This window comes from Diorhabda carinulata, chromosome 8 (assembly GCF_026250575.1).
Source record: "Diorhabda carinulata isolate Delta chromosome 8, icDioCari1.1, whole genome shotgun sequence".
NCBI classification, from domain to species: Eukaryota; Metazoa; Arthropoda; class Insecta; order Coleoptera; family Chrysomelidae; genus Diorhabda; species Diorhabda carinulata.
In genome coordinates this window covers 13264892-13286786 of record NC_079467.1, presented here as the reverse complement: position 1 = coordinate 13286786, position 21895 = coordinate 13264892, and the positions used below count along the sequence as shown (strand labels likewise).

At 29.2% G+C, this 21895-nt stretch overlaps 1 protein-coding gene across 14 annotated transcripts in view; it reads right to left on the bottom strand.

Annotated features, from left to right (window-relative positions):
- Positions 1–3889: 3889 nt before the first annotated feature.
- Positions 3890–21895, bottom strand: part of LOC130897076 (neurobeachin) — a 735983-nt gene continuing 717977 nt past the window's right edge. For 13 of the 14 annotated variants that reach the window (XM_057805651.1, XM_057805655.1, XM_057805652.1 and 10 more), the window contains 7 exons: positions 16878–17131; positions 13349–13876; positions 12849–13107; positions 12357–12794; positions 10110–10306; positions 9837–9988; positions 3890–8462 (listed from right to left, as the gene is read on the bottom strand). In XM_057805651.1, coding sequence (XP_057661634.1) covers positions 8372–8462; positions 9837–9988; positions 10110–10306; positions 12357–12794; positions 12849–13107; positions 13349–13876; positions 16878–17131 — 1919 coding nt within the window. In that variant the 3' untranslated portion in view covers positions 3890–8371. Of the gene's footprint in view, positions 8463–9807; positions 9989–10109; positions 10307–12356; positions 12795–12848; positions 13108–13348; positions 13877–16877; positions 17132–21895 lie in introns of those variants that run through there. The other variant, XM_057805649.1, reaches the window with a different exon arrangement.

Here is a 21895-nt window from a genome sequence, read left to right as displayed (position 1 = left end):
AATTTAAGCCGCAAATCTTTAACAATTAGACCTGTATAGAATATTTAAAAAAATCAGTTGCTCCTACGAGTATAACCATTCACTGAGGAATAATTATAGTAATTCTTATTTTTCCGCTGCTGATTGCTATACCCGTCAGTTATCACGTTTTTACCACATGATTCTGGAAAAATATATGCAATCTTGTACCTACAGGTGGTGAGTTATTAGCCACTTTCTTGAATTATTGATTATAGTATAATTTGGAATATTGTTGAATGTCAAATATATGAAAATATTTCACCAAATTTGTAGACAAAATTTAAATAAAATGATTAAAAAACGTTTATCCAGCATACTAATTAATTAATGAAAAATATAACAATAGTTATTTAGACATTATGCTTATTAAAAAATTTCTAGATTTTGAAAATATTGTCATAAGATCAAATAAATTCTTGTCAACGGAGCCTTCGTTTAGAAATTATACGTCTGCCTCTCAGCTTTCGAAAGTTATGTTTACATTTAATTTCTGAACTATAAATTGGAACACTATAAAATTTTTGTGATTAATAAAGTGTTTGAGAATATTTAAATAAATTTCTATAACACAGTGTAAACAAACTCTCAAAAAAGACGATTATCGCATAATTTAAATAATAATAATAATCTAATATATTTTCTATAACTATCTTAAAACAAATTTTAATACTTCGCAATCACCTTTTAATACCTTGTTAGACAGCTGCAAGCGAAATGCCAGCAAAGTGCGTTCAGTAAAGTCAACCAGTTGAATCATTTTTCTGCTTTCCCATTCACGCTGTTGTGGTATAATTGTTCATCTGGGATACACGAACGTGTTCTGCGCACTCTTTCATCGCCCTTGAGTACCTACGCTATAGCATCGGCGGTCTAAAACAATGGCGTAGAAGCTCGCTGTTTTCAAAGTGCGCAAAGCGTATGCGAGTAATTAACTTTTTTTGCAATTTTTCAACTGTCTTAATTTTTTAGTACGATTGGAACTGAATAACAACATACTATAACAAAGTGTTTGTGATTTTGTGGAGTGTGGAATTTTAATTATAATAAATACAAGAATATTTTTTAGATAAGAAGAAAAGATTGAAAGCTAGAGGCAGTCTATTGCGAGATATTATTTTAGAAAAAACTGGTGTAAGTGAAGGATACAAGCTGCACAAGAAAATTTACTCAAGATATTTATACACATACAGGTTGGATGTGTGGTTTTAACCAAAAAAAGTGTTATATAGAGGTCGCTGATCTAGAGCACTTAAGTTTAAAGATAAAAAGACACGAAAACTCCAAAAGTCATCTTTCTGCTTATTGATCAAATATACACAGACACAATGAAAATGAGTCGAAGAATGGTTATAACATTTTTAATTGTATCAAATGTTTTGGACATTTGGATTGATTCTTCGCGAACATGATGAAAGCGATGCTTCCTATAATCGTGAGATATTTCTTGGAATTATAAATTTTTCGGCTGAATCAGGTCTCTAAGTTAGCACCTAAAAAACTCTATATCCAGAAGAACATTAAAAGAAATACAGAACGATTTATTACAGTGTCTGCTAGAAGTCTGTAATGAACAAAGAATTGAGGAAATTAATACTGTTGGCTAGCAAATTGAACGTTGAACTACTTAATTATTGGAACATATAATACAGACACTGTTTAGTTGACGAAATTTTACTGTTATAAATCTTTCAATCCGAAATTCACCAAATGGTACAAATAATAAGCGGTCAACATACAGGTCTTCAAGCATTAATTTAAAACATACATTGCTATAACCATTCAAATTTGATTATGTCTAAAGCTGCTTCTACAAATTTACTAGTACGTGTGTTGATTGAAAAGTATTGTGGCAAGTTTCCTGAGGATAATCTCACTTTTGCAATGTTCCCATTATCCCACACCTGATAAAGAACGATTACGAACTGAACTGCCTGTTATTTATTCATTTATTCAAAAAATGATCACAGGGCTTTGAATTGAGCACTACGTCTAAAATTTGTAATAAAAAGTCATCTATCAGATACACTGAAAGAGACTAAAGAATTATTAGACATTTTAGTAACAACTTCCATGACATCAGAGGACGAGCGATGTGTTTCAACGCTAAATCAAATCAAAACGTTTCTTAGAAATTCAATGACCATTTCTATTCTATACATTAAAAAAGTTTATATCGGAAAAAGATATTTTTAATGACAAAGTGATTACAAAATATGTGAACGAAAAAGAACGTAGAAGATACAGTTAATTAAAAAAAATAGATTGTAATATCACATTGAAGGTTCTGCCATGACATAAAGCATATGAATAATCTCTCAACACGTATAAGTTACGGGAATTGTTAAATAAGGTAAAGTCGTATATCTGATCTTTTCGAAAATTGAAACACTGCTTATTTTTAGAACGATAAAAGTAAAGTATTGAAGTATAGTACAGATCTCGATGAAAACTTAACGAAAGCGATACAATCAATGGAAATTTTACATAGACGACAAAACTTGTACAAGATAAGTTTTTTTCTACATCACAATCATTTTTTTGGGAGGTATATTAAAAGCTTGATCTAGTTAACAATGCATACAAGGAACGAAATGGGAAAAAATTAAGGTTTCGTAATTACGTTATAAGGACAGGAATACTTTAAAATACAAATATCCCGTGTACTTAGAACGTAGATAGAAGTACAAATTCAACATTAAGTATAGTAGGTGTATTTTTATTTTCTATTATCTTATTATTTTGAAGTTTTGATATTTAATGTGACAACTGAAATCGCCATCTGTGTCATCATGTTCTAATACCTTATAAAGGATTCTGATTAAGCAGTAACAACCAGACTTTTATGTCGAAATATTCATTGCTTTCCAAACTTTGGAAAAAAACTTTACTGTGTCTCTGGTGGCTTTTAGATTCTTGAAATTCTTGTCAAATAATTGAAATTAAACAGGAAACGAGTGGTTTCTATAGAAGAATTCTACAGCGACTTCATATCATACCTTTGACAAATTACACTTTTACTTAAGCTAAGTTTATGCAGCCATTAAAACTAAATTAAAATTAACATTGGACGAAACGTTCTTAGAGCTAATTTTTTAGTTTATGAAGAAAATTAAAGATAATTATAAATTACTGATAAACCGATAGAAATTCCCTGTATGGATTTTTTTGTCATACAAATATGGAAAGTTCCTGACATTGTCTATCAGTGTTCTATCGTCTAAAGGACATTACTGACTTTCAGACATTGTTTTTTCGTATTTTTTATATCAGTTTTAAAAATAGATCCTCACAGCGGAAATCGATGCAATAATGCGAATACTATTTTCATAACTAAAGAAAAGGATGTAAAAAAAATAATACCACCAATACAGACATACATGACGTATTCTGTGCTCATAACCTCACAAAATCAAGGAATTAAACTAAGAAGGTAAAAGTTTGCGAACTCTTAGTATAATTTTAATTTAAATTTACTGTTAGTTTTATACTTGAACCATACCGTTTCAGTGTCTTTTAACTAATAATTTAATTTGTTAGTTTAATGTTTAATTTTGGCTGCCTAAAGGAAACTTAAGTAACCTTTCAATACTTGATTTTGTCCAAAGCAACTGTTTACCTATGAATCTGAATAAAAAGAACAAATAAATAATAAATAATGGGAGAAATTTATATGATTTTATAGCTGATTCTGTAAACTGAGCTCATGAAAGCTATATTTCTTGAGAAGTTTATAGAGTTCAATTTTATACTGGAGTGAAAAAAGTGAAAATTTTTAAAGAAACGACATTCAAAGTGAAATTATGTTTTGGTTATGTAACCAGGAAAAGCTGTTTTTTGAGGTGGTTTTAAATAAAACGGAAATACAACAGTGAACAAAACACATTTATTTAATAGTTATCATGTATACAAATGAATGAAACATTATTGCTAACATCAAACATATCATATTTCTTACAGTTAAGTACATATTTCATAAGTAGTAAAATAATAGGTTAAGTAAATATTTCAACACACGATTAGTTGACAGCGCTTCATAAAAAAGGAAACAATCTTACTTATTTACAATAAGTTTGATTCTCTTGGACAGATTTGCAATATATTAGGTAATATACAATTGCTGGAGGGAATGTGTTTTTGGGTCACAGTATGTGTAATATACGTAATTTTGAATATCGCACATACCATGTCGAAAAAGTGCGCCGTTACGGCCGTAACAATTGCTGGTATCAGAAGTGCAAGCTGTAAGCAACACTACGGTGCTTATAAACTTACATTATCGAAAGAAACCAGACCAGCCCACAGTGACATGACAACTAATCAACTTATCAAACAAACATTTATCTAATAATCTAAATATTAATCGTTCTGCAAAATGTCCATCACACAATTATGTAGAATATAGGAGAAAATATTCAAATTATAGTTCAAAAAAGTTTTATTCATTTTAATTTTTTGAGTGTTTAGGAATTTTAATGGTACTTACAATTTTATGAAATAATAATGACCATTTACCTCATGAAAAATTGATCAAAATAATACTGTGGAAAAAATTGTTTCTCAACGATTATCTTTATTCAAGCAACTATGAGCTCTCATCGTCGAGCGTATTGAGAGATATAGAAAAACATGAAAGAGACATCATTTAGGAAAACATACTTTATTCCAGATGTACATACCAGACTTCATCCATGATTTTTACAACTATAACTTAAGAAAATGGCAGTTTTTAAGTTATTCTTGCACCATATCTTTCAAAAGAAAAAAGAGAATTCTTGCAAATGCTATTATAGCATTTTAAGTAGTTGGTGACCTTTTCACATTATATTGAGCTAAAATCGTGAACTACTTTTCAACAAGTAATTAATGGCTATTAATTTTTTTTCATTATTCTGATTAGATGAGCAAGATCTGCTAGATCGCTCAAGGACATACACATAGAAGGTAAAGTATTTTCCATAATATTAATCTGCCGCGACAGATCAACATAACAGAGTCGGATGAATTCAATACTAGAGAATTAAATTTCGAAATAAAATCAACTTTTCAACGACATAATAAATATCTGACCATATTCCCACACTCAGTAGTTAATGTATAACTACGATTTTGCGAAATTTACGTGAAGGTGACTGCACCATTTCACTATATTAAATTTCCTCAATGAAGGAGCAATAAATATATATATATATATATATATATATATATATATATATATATATATATATATATATATATATATATCAAATTACCTTTCTATAAGTTGATATCTACCATCCTTATCTACTAAATTACATATTTATATTTTAAAATTTATTCATGCTTGAATGCTAAGTAAAAGATACAAATTGAAATTCAATATTATAGACTTTCTAGTTTATAGACTTCAAATAATTAATAAAAGGAAAGGCTGAAATGTAAATAATTATGTAATGAAGATGTTGAATATATTTCTAGAGAAAGTTGAAATATATAGTGATGAAATATTGAATAAAACTTTGAAGTTGCTTAGGAAAAACCAAATTTACTAATATTTTTGCTAAACACTTCCTTACAATGATTTTCAATTAAAATTTATTTTGATTAATCCTGACAATTTTTATGCAAATACTTATCATTTATTTAGAGTAGCACTCAGGAATATTAAGTAGATTAAAAATCTTTGAAAATTTGAAAAAATTTAGCAACTATAAATAAAAGGTGAGCATATAATTTGCCCGTTGGATGAAGCAGTCCAGACATGTCGATTTTATTCTTCGGCCAAATTTTTTTGTTGGACTCATATTTTTGTTGACATCCTCACGGTTGAAGTTAAGACGTTGTTACCATTATTTTAACAGAACTACGCTATTTTATTAATAGTAAATATGAAAAAAACATTTTTCTATGTATAGGTATGATATTTTCTAAAAAATAAATTATAGCAGAAATTAATTCAATTAACGCTGATACCATTAGAATATTTTACAAGACTTTAAACATAATCTTGCATATTGTTAATAGACAAAAGGTTCACACTTCAAGGAATAATTAAATTGTTGGTAGTTTTATTTAGTGATGTTCACCTGTTTTATTTTTTATACATTATATTAACATAGAAAAAACATGACAATATTTAATACTATCAAAAGAGGGTATATAAATTTAAAAAGAAATGATAAAGACTTCATAATGTGATTGGAGAAGACATCATCAAAAATATGATTTGGTTCAACCGTTTCGTACTCCCTAGATGTTTATTGCTTTTCAAATTATCTATGCAATCAATATTTCCAAGAATATTAACAAAAAAGTTTCATTTTTATTGACCTATTATCAAATATCTTAGCAGAAATTTTTCCATGAATCACGAACTCACAGTTACTTAATATTGTACAATAAATATTGTCAGTAAGAAGAAATCAATTGTACTGTCACTGCAGGATTGATAACTTTTTAGTACTTGCCCTTGTCTTTTCTAGTAAGTACTTAAAAAATGCACGTTAACAACCTAAACTACGTTTACTAGCATGTCACTTCAATATAATTCTAATATTGTGTATTCATTTAAATTAAAACCACTGGAACTTTCATGGATAAATTTCATGACACCATTTTTCCGTACAATGATAACAGATAAACAATCATTTTTATAGTGTAAATTGAAGCGCTGAGTAAAAAAAGAGTTCTTGAAGCTTGTATAGATTGAAATGGAGAGTGAGTAAAAACATATTGATTAACACAATAGTAGGAAGAAGTAATAAAAAACACAAGATGAATCAAACAAAACTAACGAAAAAATATTGGAAAGTGAGAAATTATCAACAAAAAAGGTCGAAAAAGTTGCCTTATGGATATTCACTTAATGTAACAATCAAACAAAATTGAAAATTAACATATAATCAGCTCATCAGTTTCTTATTTAAAGTGAGTTTGGAAGTTAAGACATAACAGAAATCGGTTGATTATGGAAATTATTTGAAAATGTATTAATTCCAATATCTAAAAAACCATCTAAGACTTTTAGAGCACGTCATCTCCCACCCAAATAAGGAAGGTGGAAGTCATAAAATGTTATTTTCCAACAATCTCCATGAAATACTTAATAGCTCACCTCAAGAATTAGTACAAAAAGTTGTGTATTTTGCGCCAATGGGAAATACGGAATATCTTGTGTTGTTCAATAGAAAAATATAGCATACAACAGGTGCAGATGCTGGATATTTTTTACTTTTGTGACAATATAATGAAGTTTGTTAGTTGTTCAATATACCACTATTTAAAATTACCCATGGAATATGGGTGTTATGTGCTTGTTGAATAATTTGAAAAATAGATATTTATTGATCATACACATTAGTGCTATTTGGTTAAATTCCGTGAAATCGTTAAAATAATGGATACTTATTAATTATTTATAAAACATAATTAATTAAATGCAGTCAGGAATGATTGTTTATTAACAATATAAAAAATTAATCAGTCACGCCGTAATAATAAATCTTTTCCTACGTAAAAAATATTAAGTACAAGCATTTCTATATTAATAGTCACAATAGTTATTGGGTGCGTAACTATTATGTCAATAAATTTTGTATTATAAAAAATAATTGATAGAGACGAGGGCAAGTATAAAGCCTTACAATTAACAAATATGATAAAAACACAGGATGGTTCTCAACAACAATAATTTCAAAAAACTTCGCGATAATATTATAAAACATTGTACTGAAATTGATTGGACAAAAAATATATGAAGTTTTCCTTCCCATTTTAGAACCGTACCTCAATAAGTGTGTTCTATACCTCTTCTTTATGTCAAAATGCGATTTTTGCTATTTTCTAAAATCAGAAGTATGGTAGTTTTATTGAGAGAGAATGAATTGAAGAATTGATGAATATCGGCATAAATCGAAAACCATTTTAAATATAAATTTAGAATAATTTTTAACAAGTATTCCATAATATACAAGCGGAGAGTTTCAAATGTTCTTTATCATTTTATTAATGATAAAGTTTCCAATTAACAATAAAAACCATCAAATGTTTCTATTTATTCTCAATTACGCTACACAAAACAAATACAATACATATTTCAAAATGGTTAAATACAACTACAATGATTAAAATCCAATATTTAAAGTATCCCACTGAAAGAAATACTATCTACAAATTCTACGATAATGGTAAAACTCAATAATCATATTGACTCATCTAATGAAAAAAGCTATATTGCACAAAAATAACTAGATATGAATACATAAGATACAAAGTATTTGAATAAATTAAATATATAAACAATCATTTTTTATTTAAGTACCCGGAGGTACTAATTAATAATTGTTGATTTTACTGACTTTTTTTAATTTGTCTTCTAATAGCGTTGCTGAAACTCGTGGTGCCATCTATTGAAGTCTATGTGGAAAACTACAATTGAACCAAGAACCAAACCGGCCAACAAGAATCTAAAAATAAAAATAATTCAATTCACCTTAACGTGGATATTTGTTGTTTTCAAACTATTTGTGAGAAAAATTGGACTACATAACTAAACACTTCTATAAAGAACATTTTAGTTTAAGTTAGTCTAAGTATAGTGTCAGTTGAGTGGGGATTTCCATTGATCATAATCACCATGACACTACTATAATTATAAATTTCTCGTTAGAATTTTGACGTTTTTTTTTTTCATCTGTCAACTTTACTAGTTTTATAGTCAATCCTCATTATCTGGAATAGTATCGAAGACAGTCAGAAGAGCTCTAGAGTATTATATAACTGCATAATTAAACAGAGAGAGAACAAGGTGCGGATAAAGATGAACAATCTATCAACATAACAATCTCTCTAACCTTGTTACATTATTCTAATATATACTTTAGTGTCTTATTTGGTGAACTGTCTGCACCACATCAAATATACTGCTTCCAACAATATACCTACCTTGAAAATTCGAACTCGATGTCGCTCAAGAAACTCAAATACATCGATTTTATTTGGATGCTTTCCGATTTTGGGGTGTGAGAATACAAATTTCATAATTTCAAACCGTAGCCCTGGCATGGAAGTCATTCTCAAAAATGAACACTGAACGATGGATTTGTATAGTGAAAAATCAACAATCACACCTCGAGAACATAAAAGATAACATTCTTCTCATGCAATACTGATATACAACTAATATACCAGATTCAAGTACAGCTATTCAGTGTTTAAAACTAATCTACTACAATGTAAACCCTCTAATGTTGCAAATAATATTTCACATTTTTTATTTAAGTGCCCTCTATTGGACAATAGCTTAAATTATTCAATAGTTTACGTGATAGAGCAAATTCTTGTTTCAACCTTTAGGATAAAGTACTTGATTTATTTTAGAAAAACATCATTTTTAGACATTATTGTTCACAAACGTTGATATATTTCAGTTCAAAATAAGCACTTTTGTCAATAGAATTTATAAAGGTTTCTGGAAACAGAATAAGTATTTATAAGTGAAGCAACATAAAAAATGATTATCAACAGAGAGCAAATTATTTTTTGTTTTCGGTATCAGTTTCAAAACATTGATTATTGAAATTTCATCTCTATCTCTGCATATAGACGAAGTGTCAATAAAATAAGGATTAGAAAGAATCTTGTATAATAATAGCTAGCTCAGGCGGCGCTAGTTGGCAAAAAATTTACCTATCGAATACACAATATTATTAAGAAATAGATATTCCATTATTTTTTTCCCAATCTTTTATCTTAAGCTTCTACAAATGATAACAGCTAAAATAATAGTAAAAAACTATTAAAGTCAAAATATTTTCTAAAAATAATAAAGACAAACTTACTTTTGATCATGCGATAAAGCAAGCGATCTGACGCTACTATCGCATGCCGGAAAGGCATACAATAGAGCCAAGTTGAAAGTTCTCCATACTTCCACTATTCCCTTATCACCACCAGTCATTAAATATTCTCCATCTCGACTTAGTAGTAGGCACTGAAATATAATAATAAAAAATGTCAATTCAATATCTAGGTTTGAAAACAAATTTTCTACAATATACTAATATTTTTTCTAGTAGAGATACTTAACAATTTTATTTATAATAAATGCTCACCTGCAAGTTATCATTGTGTGATTCACTGCGTAAGCGTTTTCCATTAATAGTGAAAGCTGCTATATTCCCTTTATCATAATTAACAACAATTACACCTTCTCGAGACATGGCAATATTTTCGGGTGAGTTGAATGTATTAGGTGGTTCCAGTGAACGAAGTAAATCACCAAAGGTTGTATGCACCAACACAGGACCAGCTATAAAATTTGTAATATATATATAATTAGAGCTTCAAGCTTATTCTAACAAATAATAAGTGAAAAAATCGAAAATTAAATAGATTTTTTGTAATCTTAACCTCATTGAAATTTTGACACGCAAAGCATTAATGCTTAGGTGCTTTGGAAAGAAATTTATAGGTTAAATAGAAATTAGAACTAGGTATTATGTTCTACCTTCCACTGCTGGAATGAATAGATAACATTGAAAAAAAAACTATATCTGTTCTAATAAATTCTAAATAGAACATATTATACGAAAGAAATATCGCTGAACATTAATCAATGAACAATCCACGTTACTTAGTTTTCATTATTCTCTTTACAACATTAAGCCGTATTTTTATTACTAGCAGAAAGATTTCGAGCAGTTTATAAGGAGCTATATCTCTGATAAGGAATATAAGGTACTTAACGAAGTTCATACTCCAAACATGGATTTACTTAATAGAAAGTTATGGGATTGCCCATAAAATTATATAATAAATACTACTTATACATTTTCATCACCACTTCTAAGTATACGTTAACATTGGGACACACAATTTGAAATTGACATTAGAAAGAATAATGTATCTGTCTGGCCCAGTAGTTTTTCATATCGGATATATTTCACAAATTATAAGAAAATTCTCTTTGGCTATGGGGATGACGAGCTCCTGTTTATTCTAAAATGCGATTAAGATCTTTGAGTAGTTTCTATGAAAATGGTAAAAGAAAAAACTGAATGATGCAGATATTCATAAATAGCCCATCAAATAATGTGTGCTATTTCACAATACAGCCAATTGGAAAAAGTTCACTATTTTTATATAAATAAAGATATTCCAACACAAAATATGCGTATATTAAAAAAACCTGAAAGGAAGATAAAAATAAAATTATGCGTTGAAAAAAAACTTGATTGATAACAAGCAGGAAGTATTGACCTGTAGAAAAAACAACTGATTATTTGTAGAAAAAATTGCTTTATAAAAAATATATTGTGCTAGTAACAACAATACTTCCAAATTGGATGATGTATGTCATCTTCTTCTAGCATAGTTCTTCAAAGAGTCAAATTATAGTTTGAACAATGCTGTAATAATTTATCAACTGACATCACGACCACTATTATAACTAAAACATTTTAGAAAATTGCGCACAGGAAGCATTTGTAACGTGTTACATTCATTACAATCATTGAAGAATTCAAACTGAGGATGTTCAAATGTGTGAAAAAAAGACAGATTTGTAGCATGTAACTGTCCCTGGTACTCATGAGTCTGATACTCCGTCTGTTTACCCTTATAGTTTTTGCTATAAAAATAAATTATAATATATAAAAGTGTATTACAGCAATTCTAAATTGGTTAGAATTGGTTGATTTCGAAACAATTCTATTGGTCATGGAGAACAGAGCAATTGTTTTGCTAGAGATGTTTGAATCATAACTTTATGTTGTCCATCACCAAAAAAGGTGGAAAATAGTTATTTATATACTTGAGCCGCAAAATATTTTTTTAGCTTACTAAAAAGAAACTTAATGGCCACCGCCCTTGGCGGCTAGGACAGAACATGCCGAACAGAATATGATCGCCGAGTATTCTAGATCTCCAAATCATAGAACATACACGAATCACAATCACAATCACAATCACATCTGCTGCTTCCTAAGGGGCTGATATATTAATTCTTTAGCATCAGCTGAGAATATGAAAAAGACAACTTTCTAACTCAATTTCTGATGCGGTAATGTCTTGTTGGAATGTGAGTAATGCTACTCCCAAATAACAATGCGATGTCGACTTTCAATAATCATTATCTAAAATAATTATTTCTTGTTATTTGAAAAATGAAAACTTTGCTGCATAAAAAATAATATTCTGTCTTATTTTCAAATAGCTAAATTTATTAGAACGCGTTTGGTTTGGTGTCCGTCGCTATGGGTAACAACTGCAAAAATTAACTACGAGAATTGTATTGAGAATGTGAAATACACTCTTCGCTTTAGGTTATATCTAGAAAAAAACTTTCTTTAATTACTCACCATACGAACCAGAAACAACTAAGCCAAGCTCTGCTGATATTACAACAGAAGAAACAGGTTGCTCATGACCTGTTAGCGTTGCTCTTGGTGTTGGAGTTTCTCCTTCTCCGACGATTGTTTGTGTTCTGGCATTCCAATGCCACAATAATACAGTACAGTCAGCGGATCCAGAAGCAATATAACAATCAGAGGTTATATTACATTCAGAACGAGATAAACATGTTACCACTCCATAATGTCCGAATATTATTTGAACAATTTTGGCGGTTTCTGTAGAGAAAACACGAAAACTATTATCCCAAAATCCGCAAGCTACTAAAAATTTACTATCGACTGTAGTTACGAAGCAATTTGAACGTATCTTCAAATTTTGACTAAAGTTATCTCCCAAGTGACGTCTCTGCATTTGATTTTGAGTATTACTGTTATTACTAACCGCTAAAAAATAAATATATTTAGTTACGTCTTACTAACAATCTTTCACATACTCACAAAGAACAGTATCCATTGATAGTGGTAAATTAGACGCCTGATTTTGTGGAGTATCTGCATAGCTTGGAGATTGTGCTACTGCAGCATACGCCGAATTCCATTTGTTTACTGCAAACTGTTGATGCATAGTAACTGTTACTACTGATGGATTTGGTAATTGTGGATAAGTATTGGCCGATATATGAATAATAGGACTGTTAGAAAGAAACTTCATCGTCATACAAATGTCATCCGGAATTGTTGAAAACATCATTGGCGACTGAAAATATGATAAATTTTTTTGGTATACCTACTAATTCAAGAAAACTTGCTTTTAAAAAAATATATTTGACCTCTGTCATTAAAGTATAAGAAGTATCTAAGTTAAATTTTATAAAAAGTTCCAATCTTGCATTAGTTTCAGCAAAAGATTTAACTGTCTCTTCACTTTCAAAAATTTTTTCCTGCTAATACATTTTCATGATTAAGGAGAAATAATGAATTCAAGTTGTAATATTTACCAGATGCATTGCTGAGCTTCTCGGTGGATGTGGCTCCATTAATAACTGCGAAGGTGTCTGTCCAAAGTTCCTAATTTGATTTTCGATAGCTTCTTTCATTATCTTATCCTGAATGGACTCGAGATCAACACTGCCTTCGTATGTTAAGTAATAGAAGCAGTTTGTTGCCCTAATAGCTTCAGGTCCTTTTTGTTTGTATCCAAAAATTAAATCAATCCATTGATGAAGTTGACATGATACAAATTCAGATTCAAGGGCCATTCTATTTATTCTAACGAATTCTTCTGGAGAGTTGGCCCATGGCGGTAACTCTACATCTCCAATTGGTTTACCTTCATTTATACCTAATCGATAGCGATTAGAATTAACAAACATTTCAGGAAGGAAGAAGAATTCTGGAATTAATTCTTTTACGTCAGACGTATCTCTTTGGCAGTTTTTCCATGATAAAGATATAGAGGAAAATAATCTATTCGGATAATCAAATTTTCCACCTTGTAATGACAGAAACATCGTAGTAAACGGTTCCTACAAAACAAAAATATAAGTTACAATTATTCCATAAGGTTTTTGATAAAGAAAATGGTAAATATTCCATATTTAGTTTACAAGAATACGAAATTCCAGTACAATGTGTAAGTTATTATTAATAATATTTGTAATATGTACTTCACAAATTATTGGAAAAATGTGATGAAACCCCGAATGGATTCACTCAATAAGTAAATGTTAACAAATTCCGAAAACTATTTCAAAAGCTAATTTTTGTTTCCAACAATGGAGGATTATATTATTCACAATATCTCATGATCAAGATTTATATTACATAATATTGACGTTTAGTATTAAACAATATTGAATTAATTTATGGGGAAGATTCTGCATTTAAAGAATTAAGAGATGAATTAGAATGATAAAATTAAAATTAGGAAAAACAAAACATTGTGTAAAAAGAGGAAGGCAGTAAAAAAAATTTTGAGGTTGGAGGAGTGAGGAAAGGTGATTCTTTATATTCAACATTGTTTAATTATGTTCTGAAATATAGCATCAGAAAATGTAATAGAAAGTGGAAGGAATCAATAAGTGCCTAGCATTAGCTAAAGATATTGTGGAAGAAGAGAAAAGAGAAGTAGTAATCTGGTTGAAACAGACGAACATGGGGCTGGAAAAGATACTAAGTATATTAAATGGACTAGGAGTGACGAAAAGAGGGGAAAGGAAATCTGAAATAATTGCTGGAAAAAGGAACATTTACACTTTGTAAGTTTCATTGTCTAACCTAGTTGTATAAGCTAAAAATGTGCTCAGTAGCGAAAAATTATTTGGAAGTGCTTAGATAAAAAAACTTTTCTAAGATCTTTTTTTAAATTCAGTAGTGAATGAAAACAAAAAATATTAACTAGGAAAAAATAGATGAAATATGGCTAAGACAAAGCAATAAAGAGATGGAAGAAAAATAAATGAATTCAAAGTGATGTGGTTGGATGAGGCGATGGATATTATCGGATTAAAAACAGGAAAAGTTTGAGGTATACCAGCTCATGAGCCCTTTATGCCTTTAGTGCTATTATACATATACATGGAGAAAACGATTGGTTATAACTTGAAGGAAGAAAAGGTATGTTAAATATGAAGTATCAAATTTGAAAATGAAATCCTGTCATCTTATTTTGAGCACTTAGAAGAAAAATTTCAGATGATAGTAACAACAGGATCAAATAATTGTTAATTGTAAACAAGCATCAGATTGTTAATTGCTAAATTTTCGCTGAATACTTTCGAAATTAAAATTTTAGTTACTAATAAAAATCTGTCATATTAGAAACACAAACTCGAACAATATAGACATAAAAGCTGAGTCCCATACTTATAATAATATATAATTCAAAACTACATTGACCAAAAATTTTTTTTAATTAGAGATACCAACTCCCTCCTCGCAAGAAGAATGTAACTTCACTCGTACATATAAAAGATTAATTATAGAAGAGACCTCTTTCGTTTTTTGTTGTTTATTATCTGTGTACATTTACAACGAGATGGCGACAGTTACAAAAAACAGGAAAATTAAAGTAACGTGTAAGATGGAGTTCTATTATTTGGAATTGACATTTCTATTTTTATTCCCATTGTTGATAAAAAGCTGATACGAAAATTTTTTTCCAAAATTCTAGTCAAGGTCATTAATTACCATGACAAATAGTCATCACTTACCCTAGGCAAATATTAATATAAATATTATATAAATATAAACGTAGATTAGCCAAATAGGTATAAGAGCCATTTCAGTTGCCCCACTAGAAAAATTCGAAATTATTAAACTTTATTTTAAATTGCCAAAAAGTAGCTTAGTAAAATGTTTTAAACTTTTAATTTTACGTCTAAAATAGGTTTTAGATGAATATTGTCAAATATTTTGAATGATATTTAATTTGATGGAAATAGATAGGTCTTGATAATAATTTTTTTTGCATATACAATTGTTTCCAAAATTGTGTTCAAAGTTTCATTAGGTCTAAAATACGCAAATAATAAAGTAGTAAGTCATATTTTCACAAAATGTTTTTTTTTAAGTGACAGATAGATTTTTGAAGTAATAAGGTGAGTATAATTTTCAAAATGGGTAAAGGAAAAGTTATTGATGAAAAAATTCGATTAATCATAATACACTTATTCAAAAATGGGAAAAAAGAACTCAAAAATCGCGAAAGTTGTAAATTAAGATGTCAAAATACAGTGTTCGAAATATAGTTCGCTTGTATAAAGCAAATGGTTCGATTGTCCCGAGCATTTAAAAGAATAATTCAACAAAACAGACGTGCTAACTATGGTCAACTAAGTGTACTTTGGAGTAATGTAGTAGGTAGGCAGTAGGTAGGCGGGTTTGAAGATCCACATGTCACAGAGAGGCTCAGAAAATAGGATTTCGGACATTTTGTAACACCTTAGTTTTATGCATATTTTTCTAAATTTAAATAAATACCATGCTTCAAAGAATTATGGCTGTTATTAAAAATAAAGGGGATGTTATGCAATGGTAACTTTCAAAAGTATGTTTAATATTTAAGCTTTTCTGATTACATTTGGTTTTTGTTTTTTTTATTCATAATTATAACTTATGTTAAAACTTGTAACTCCTCTAAAAGTATCTGAAATGTTTATAGAAAATATAAAGTGCTCAAAACGAAACAATTTGCCGGTTTTTAATAGCTGAAAAAGCAATAATTAGTAATTTTTTCAATTGTACCAACTGAAATAGACGTGGCTCGTAGAACAAAAAATCTTATTAGATCTTACTGCGCCAGTAGTGTCTATTTGATGGATACAAATATGTAGAGTACTGTCATCGTTATTGATGGAATGAGTTGAAAAATTAATCGAATGAAAAAAATGATTATAATATTAACCATAACAAATATCCAAGAGACTAATATGGCTTTAAAGTTGTAACAAAATATCTGTGAAATAAATGAATAGCACTTCTACGTATAAAATCTGTGAAATTGAACTATCAAATGAGAATACATACCAAACGAATAAGCCAATTGTACACAAAAGCTGCAGTGGAATAGTGAGTTCCATAATGGAATGGTGGAATGCTTTCATGTTCCCACGTGGAATATCTTTCTTCAAAATACGCTCTTCTACTAGGATTCAACGCCCCTATTGGTTTCGAAAGGTCCCTATAGTTACTAGGCTGACTAAGATCTAAATCCTTGGAGTCATAGTTTGTTAATACCCATGGGAAAACCGGATACTGGTTGAGATCATTGTAAGTACGTCCTATAAGAAATAAAAATTGTAATTTTTTCTATATACAATAGGCTTTCATATTGACATTTAGAGGGGTAAAACACTGTAAAAAACTTTGTTTGTTACTTTACCGAAAATTAATTATATTATGGGAACTAAAAGTGATGTTACTTCTGCGCTTGTCGATATTTATCAGCTCATTGTATACTTTGAAATCGTGTCAAAGACATTTGAAGGTTATTACACGACTGGTTAACTTTTCATTTTATTATTGAATAATAGACTTTTTTGTAATTCGGGGTGAAATGACCAGCTGAATACCAGAAGAGGAGATCCAGCATTTTATGCTTTTTTAGATGTTTATTAAAGTGCCACAGATCTGGTCATTTTAATCTCTCTGACTCCTATCTATCAGAAAAACCAACAACATCCTTTACCAACCTTGATCGACCAAACAAGAGCCTTTGTGGCAGACTGGAAAAATAAGCACAGTAGGTGTTTGAGCAAACAAACAAAGCCAATCGATCTATCAGATGTAACGTAATGCTTCAACTACATCATACAAAACCGTTTTTTAATCGCTTCGTACGGTGCAAAAGAAATTTTGGAAGAAATAATGAATTGGGGTGGAAAGTACCCTCGGATTTTCATTAATTCCGGTCGCTGGTTTAAATTATACATATACCTCTAATTTGACATGCAAAATTATCACAATAATTTTTTTATATTATTATTTAAAATCAAGTTTTCAAATTTTCGGTGTATGGTGTTGCACTGATGTCAGTTTATGATAAGCTTGTAAACAGTTAACGGCATTGTTAAGTGTTTATTTGTTTTTCTGTCTTTTGAAACTTATTATAATTGGCTTATAGTGTCTCAGCGTACCCTACTAATACTTCAATTGAACTAAGTGTCCACTATATCTTGAATTTATAATTGTGAACATCACTTTTATTCAAGTATAAATTATTTTGTTCATTTTTCTAACTTTATAATAAATATTTTGTAACCATAAGAAAATAAAATTACTGGTACATGGATAGCCAAAAAAATTAAATAGCTTCAATCGTACTGCATCAGATGTTTACTATTTACTGACATCAATCGCAACTGATAAGTGAATTGTCTGTGTATGATCACATGACAAAATGTTTAATTTTAATGAATTTCTTTCATTAAATATTATCGTTTATAACAAATAATAGGAGAAAAAAATTATTATTTTGGAAATTTTTGAGATTTCATCAATGAACAAAAAAATATAAATTCATTTTCCACCACTGTCAAATACCTTATTCTTCCATTTCAAGGCTATTTTATTAGTAATCTTTTAATAGTACAGAGGTCGATAAGAGATGTCAGCTATCTGGCAAACAGACAATTTTTTTCCAACAAAAAAGTAGTTACAGAATTTATTGCTTAAAGTTTGTCAAATTTCGAAATCATGAGTTTTATAAATAAGTAACTTTGAGCAGAGTAGAGAAAAATAACTAATGTTGAAAAATTATACTACAAAAATAAATTAATGTAATGAAAAACCACTTTTTTAACCAATTTTTTAACATTAGTCATTATGTGAATCACCTAATTCTACATCATGATTATCCGGCTCGAATAATTCTGCATCCCATAATTCTATGAAAACTGGCATAACATACTGTAAATAAGTTATAAAAACACTATTAAGAAATTGTCGCACTTTATAAATAACGAGATCCTTTTCCGCCAAACTTTACATTCTATTAACATAATAGAACGGGACCGGACTCACAATCTACATCAATATATTGTCCATATTTTTTTATATAAAGAAGACTATCACGGTGGTATGGTATCGAAACTCTTAGAAAATTGTTTCTACGGTAAAAAATCGTATAGTCAAAATCAGAAATCTGATTTCGCTATGCTTAGTGGCAGTGAAAATAACTTTCATCAATTGAAAATATCGTTACTAAATGGTCATGTTTTCAATATGTAGACAAAAACTAACCTAAAGACTATCAGAATTCATACTTTTTTAAGCTACATAAAAAGTATTACGAACTACTTTCTTAAAGATACAAATTCAGAGAAATATCAATTTTCCCACGCCACTATCATTGATGTAACGATAAAAAAACTAAATGCACCTTTGTATCATAAGTTAAGCATATTTTAATGAATGAAGCAATTTTTGCAAATATAAATAATAGAAATCATCTATTATTTCCAGGTCAGTTTATGACACATAATAAATAAAATGCAACGATACTTTGGTGTTCGTTTTTTAAGAAAATGAATTTTATTGAGTACACTTGATTACACTTAAAAAGTATTTCTAAAATCACATTAAAACTCTTTAATCGTATTTTTACAGCACAATTAACAATATTCAAGTCTCGCTCAGTTACAGGGTAGCGATGACCAGAAATAAGAAAGGCAAGCTTATCTATATAAGTTCCCAGTGATGGATTTACCAGCAGGCTGAGTAGGATATAGCCTAGGCCAGCAAATTTTGTCCGTCAATTTTATATTTCGATTGACAAAGAGAATCTGAGAAGATGAGTGTTGATGAGTCAAACAAGAGAATTTCAAGTATATCGAAGAAAAGGCGATGGAATTAAGCATATATAAAATATACTCGAGAAATGAAAAAAGACAACAAAATAGAAAATTTGATTGAACACCTGATGACTATACTGGAATGGCTGCTTGTGATTACTTCAGAATTAATATGTTTCTCGTTATTATACACTCAAACTCGAGTTAGCAAAATGGTAAAAAATTTTCATTTCTTATCAAATTGATTATTGTTACCATCGGTTCTAACTGAAAATTTAGTTTTAAGGAAAAATTTTATCATAATGATTTAGAATCGGATTTAGTTCAGAATCAGAACCAATGAAGAAGTTTTTATACGACAATACAATTGATAATTTGTTTTATTAAACTGTGAGTGTATGCATACTTCACCTTACTTTAAAAGTAGTACATGATTTAACTTGGTTTAAAATAATATATTTCAATTCTTTGCTGTGCAAATAATCAAGGATCTTATACGGATCCTTATTTTTCAAATTATTAAGTCAAGATTTTTTTGATAACAAAAGAAATTTGAGAATTGTGAACTGACATATCGAATTTTAGAAGTTAGTAGAGTCGGCGGAAAATTAATAGCCTACAGAAAAATCTGTAAAGCTGCCTTTGCAAATTTTCCATATTAAAATGTACATTTAGGTATAAATTTGATTGGTTATTAATAGAGTGCAGTGAGAAAAAGTCATTAAAATCAATTTAATCTAAAATAGCCATGACAGCTTTACGATATGTTCATTAATTAATGAAACTTAAAAACATAATATGTCTCATTTGGTTATAAGATGGGTGTAAGTCGATCTCTCAATATTTTCTCGATGTCGACGGACAGTTCCGCATGACTTGCTTTGGTGCTTATGGAGATCTGTTCTAGAGATGGACTAGTATAGAATTATCGATGGTACTCTAATAATAGGATTATGCCAACAAAAATGACCATATGAAAAACTAATATATTTTTCGAAGGATGTTTCACGGGATTTGCAAGGACAATATAGCATCAACTTTGAAGAAAATGAATGGATCATCTTTATAATTTTTATGCCAAATTTATATAAGCCGATAGATTTTAAATATGATGATATGTATTACTATTACCCATTACCCATTACCATTACTATTATAGGTCAAAGTTTTTTAGAGAAGTTCACAATCTCAAAAATTCAAGAATAAAGAAAACCAAAACAACACCTAATTAGTTTAACGATAAAGATTCAAATCCATTGTTCAACAGGATCATGCCTAACAGTTCTAACTATATCACGAATTTTGTTATTCAATTCTTCAATATCATCGAGCCGACCGACGATTTAATCAATAGAAAGTAATGGATTGTCAACTTGGCATGGCTATATCAATTATTTCTAAAACAAAGTAATTTATTATTAGCTTAAAGTTTAGTATGTAATTGTGACATTTGTAATTAGGCTGAATTAAAAGCTTAATTCGATTAAGTATTTATATTTTTTTTTCAATCAACGTGAAGTATCCAATTGGGAAGATTGGATAAAAAACAGAAAATATTGATTTTGAGAGGGCGCGACGGTATGACTCTAACATTTTCCCAAATAAACAATATATTCAATAACAAATATACAAATGCCACTCACGAAATCAGGTATTTTCAAGATATTAAGAAAGTTTAAGCAAGTTCAAAATGTGAAAACTTTTTTTTGTCAAAAAGTACCTTTAAGCATGTTAATCGATATGCAACTGGTTTATACACATAAAATACAATTAGTTCATACTTATTATAATAATCTCGCAAATAATTTTTCATTGGTCTGTCATAGATACGCAACAAAAATATTAGATTTCAAAATAGTACAACAATACTTATGTTTTATGTATCATTATTAGAATGTTCTCAATTTTTCATCGACAAAATATTAACTTTTTTCTCATAGTAATAAATGAAGTGCATTGCATTCTATATTATCAATATTTCAATAGTCAATATAACATCAATGCAGCAATATTTTAACTTATTCACATTATAAACAAATAACAAGTCTACCAAATATAATAGTCATTGTGGAGCAATTAATATAACACTATCTCATCGAGAATTCAAGAGTTGACGCAAAAGAAACTTATAATGTGAATATTAAATATTCAAATGAACCATAATTTTCTGTTGGTTAACAAAACCACTATACCAACTTTCACATATCACCCTCTGACGTGTTTAGTTTCAACAGGACTAACGAGCTTGTGAAT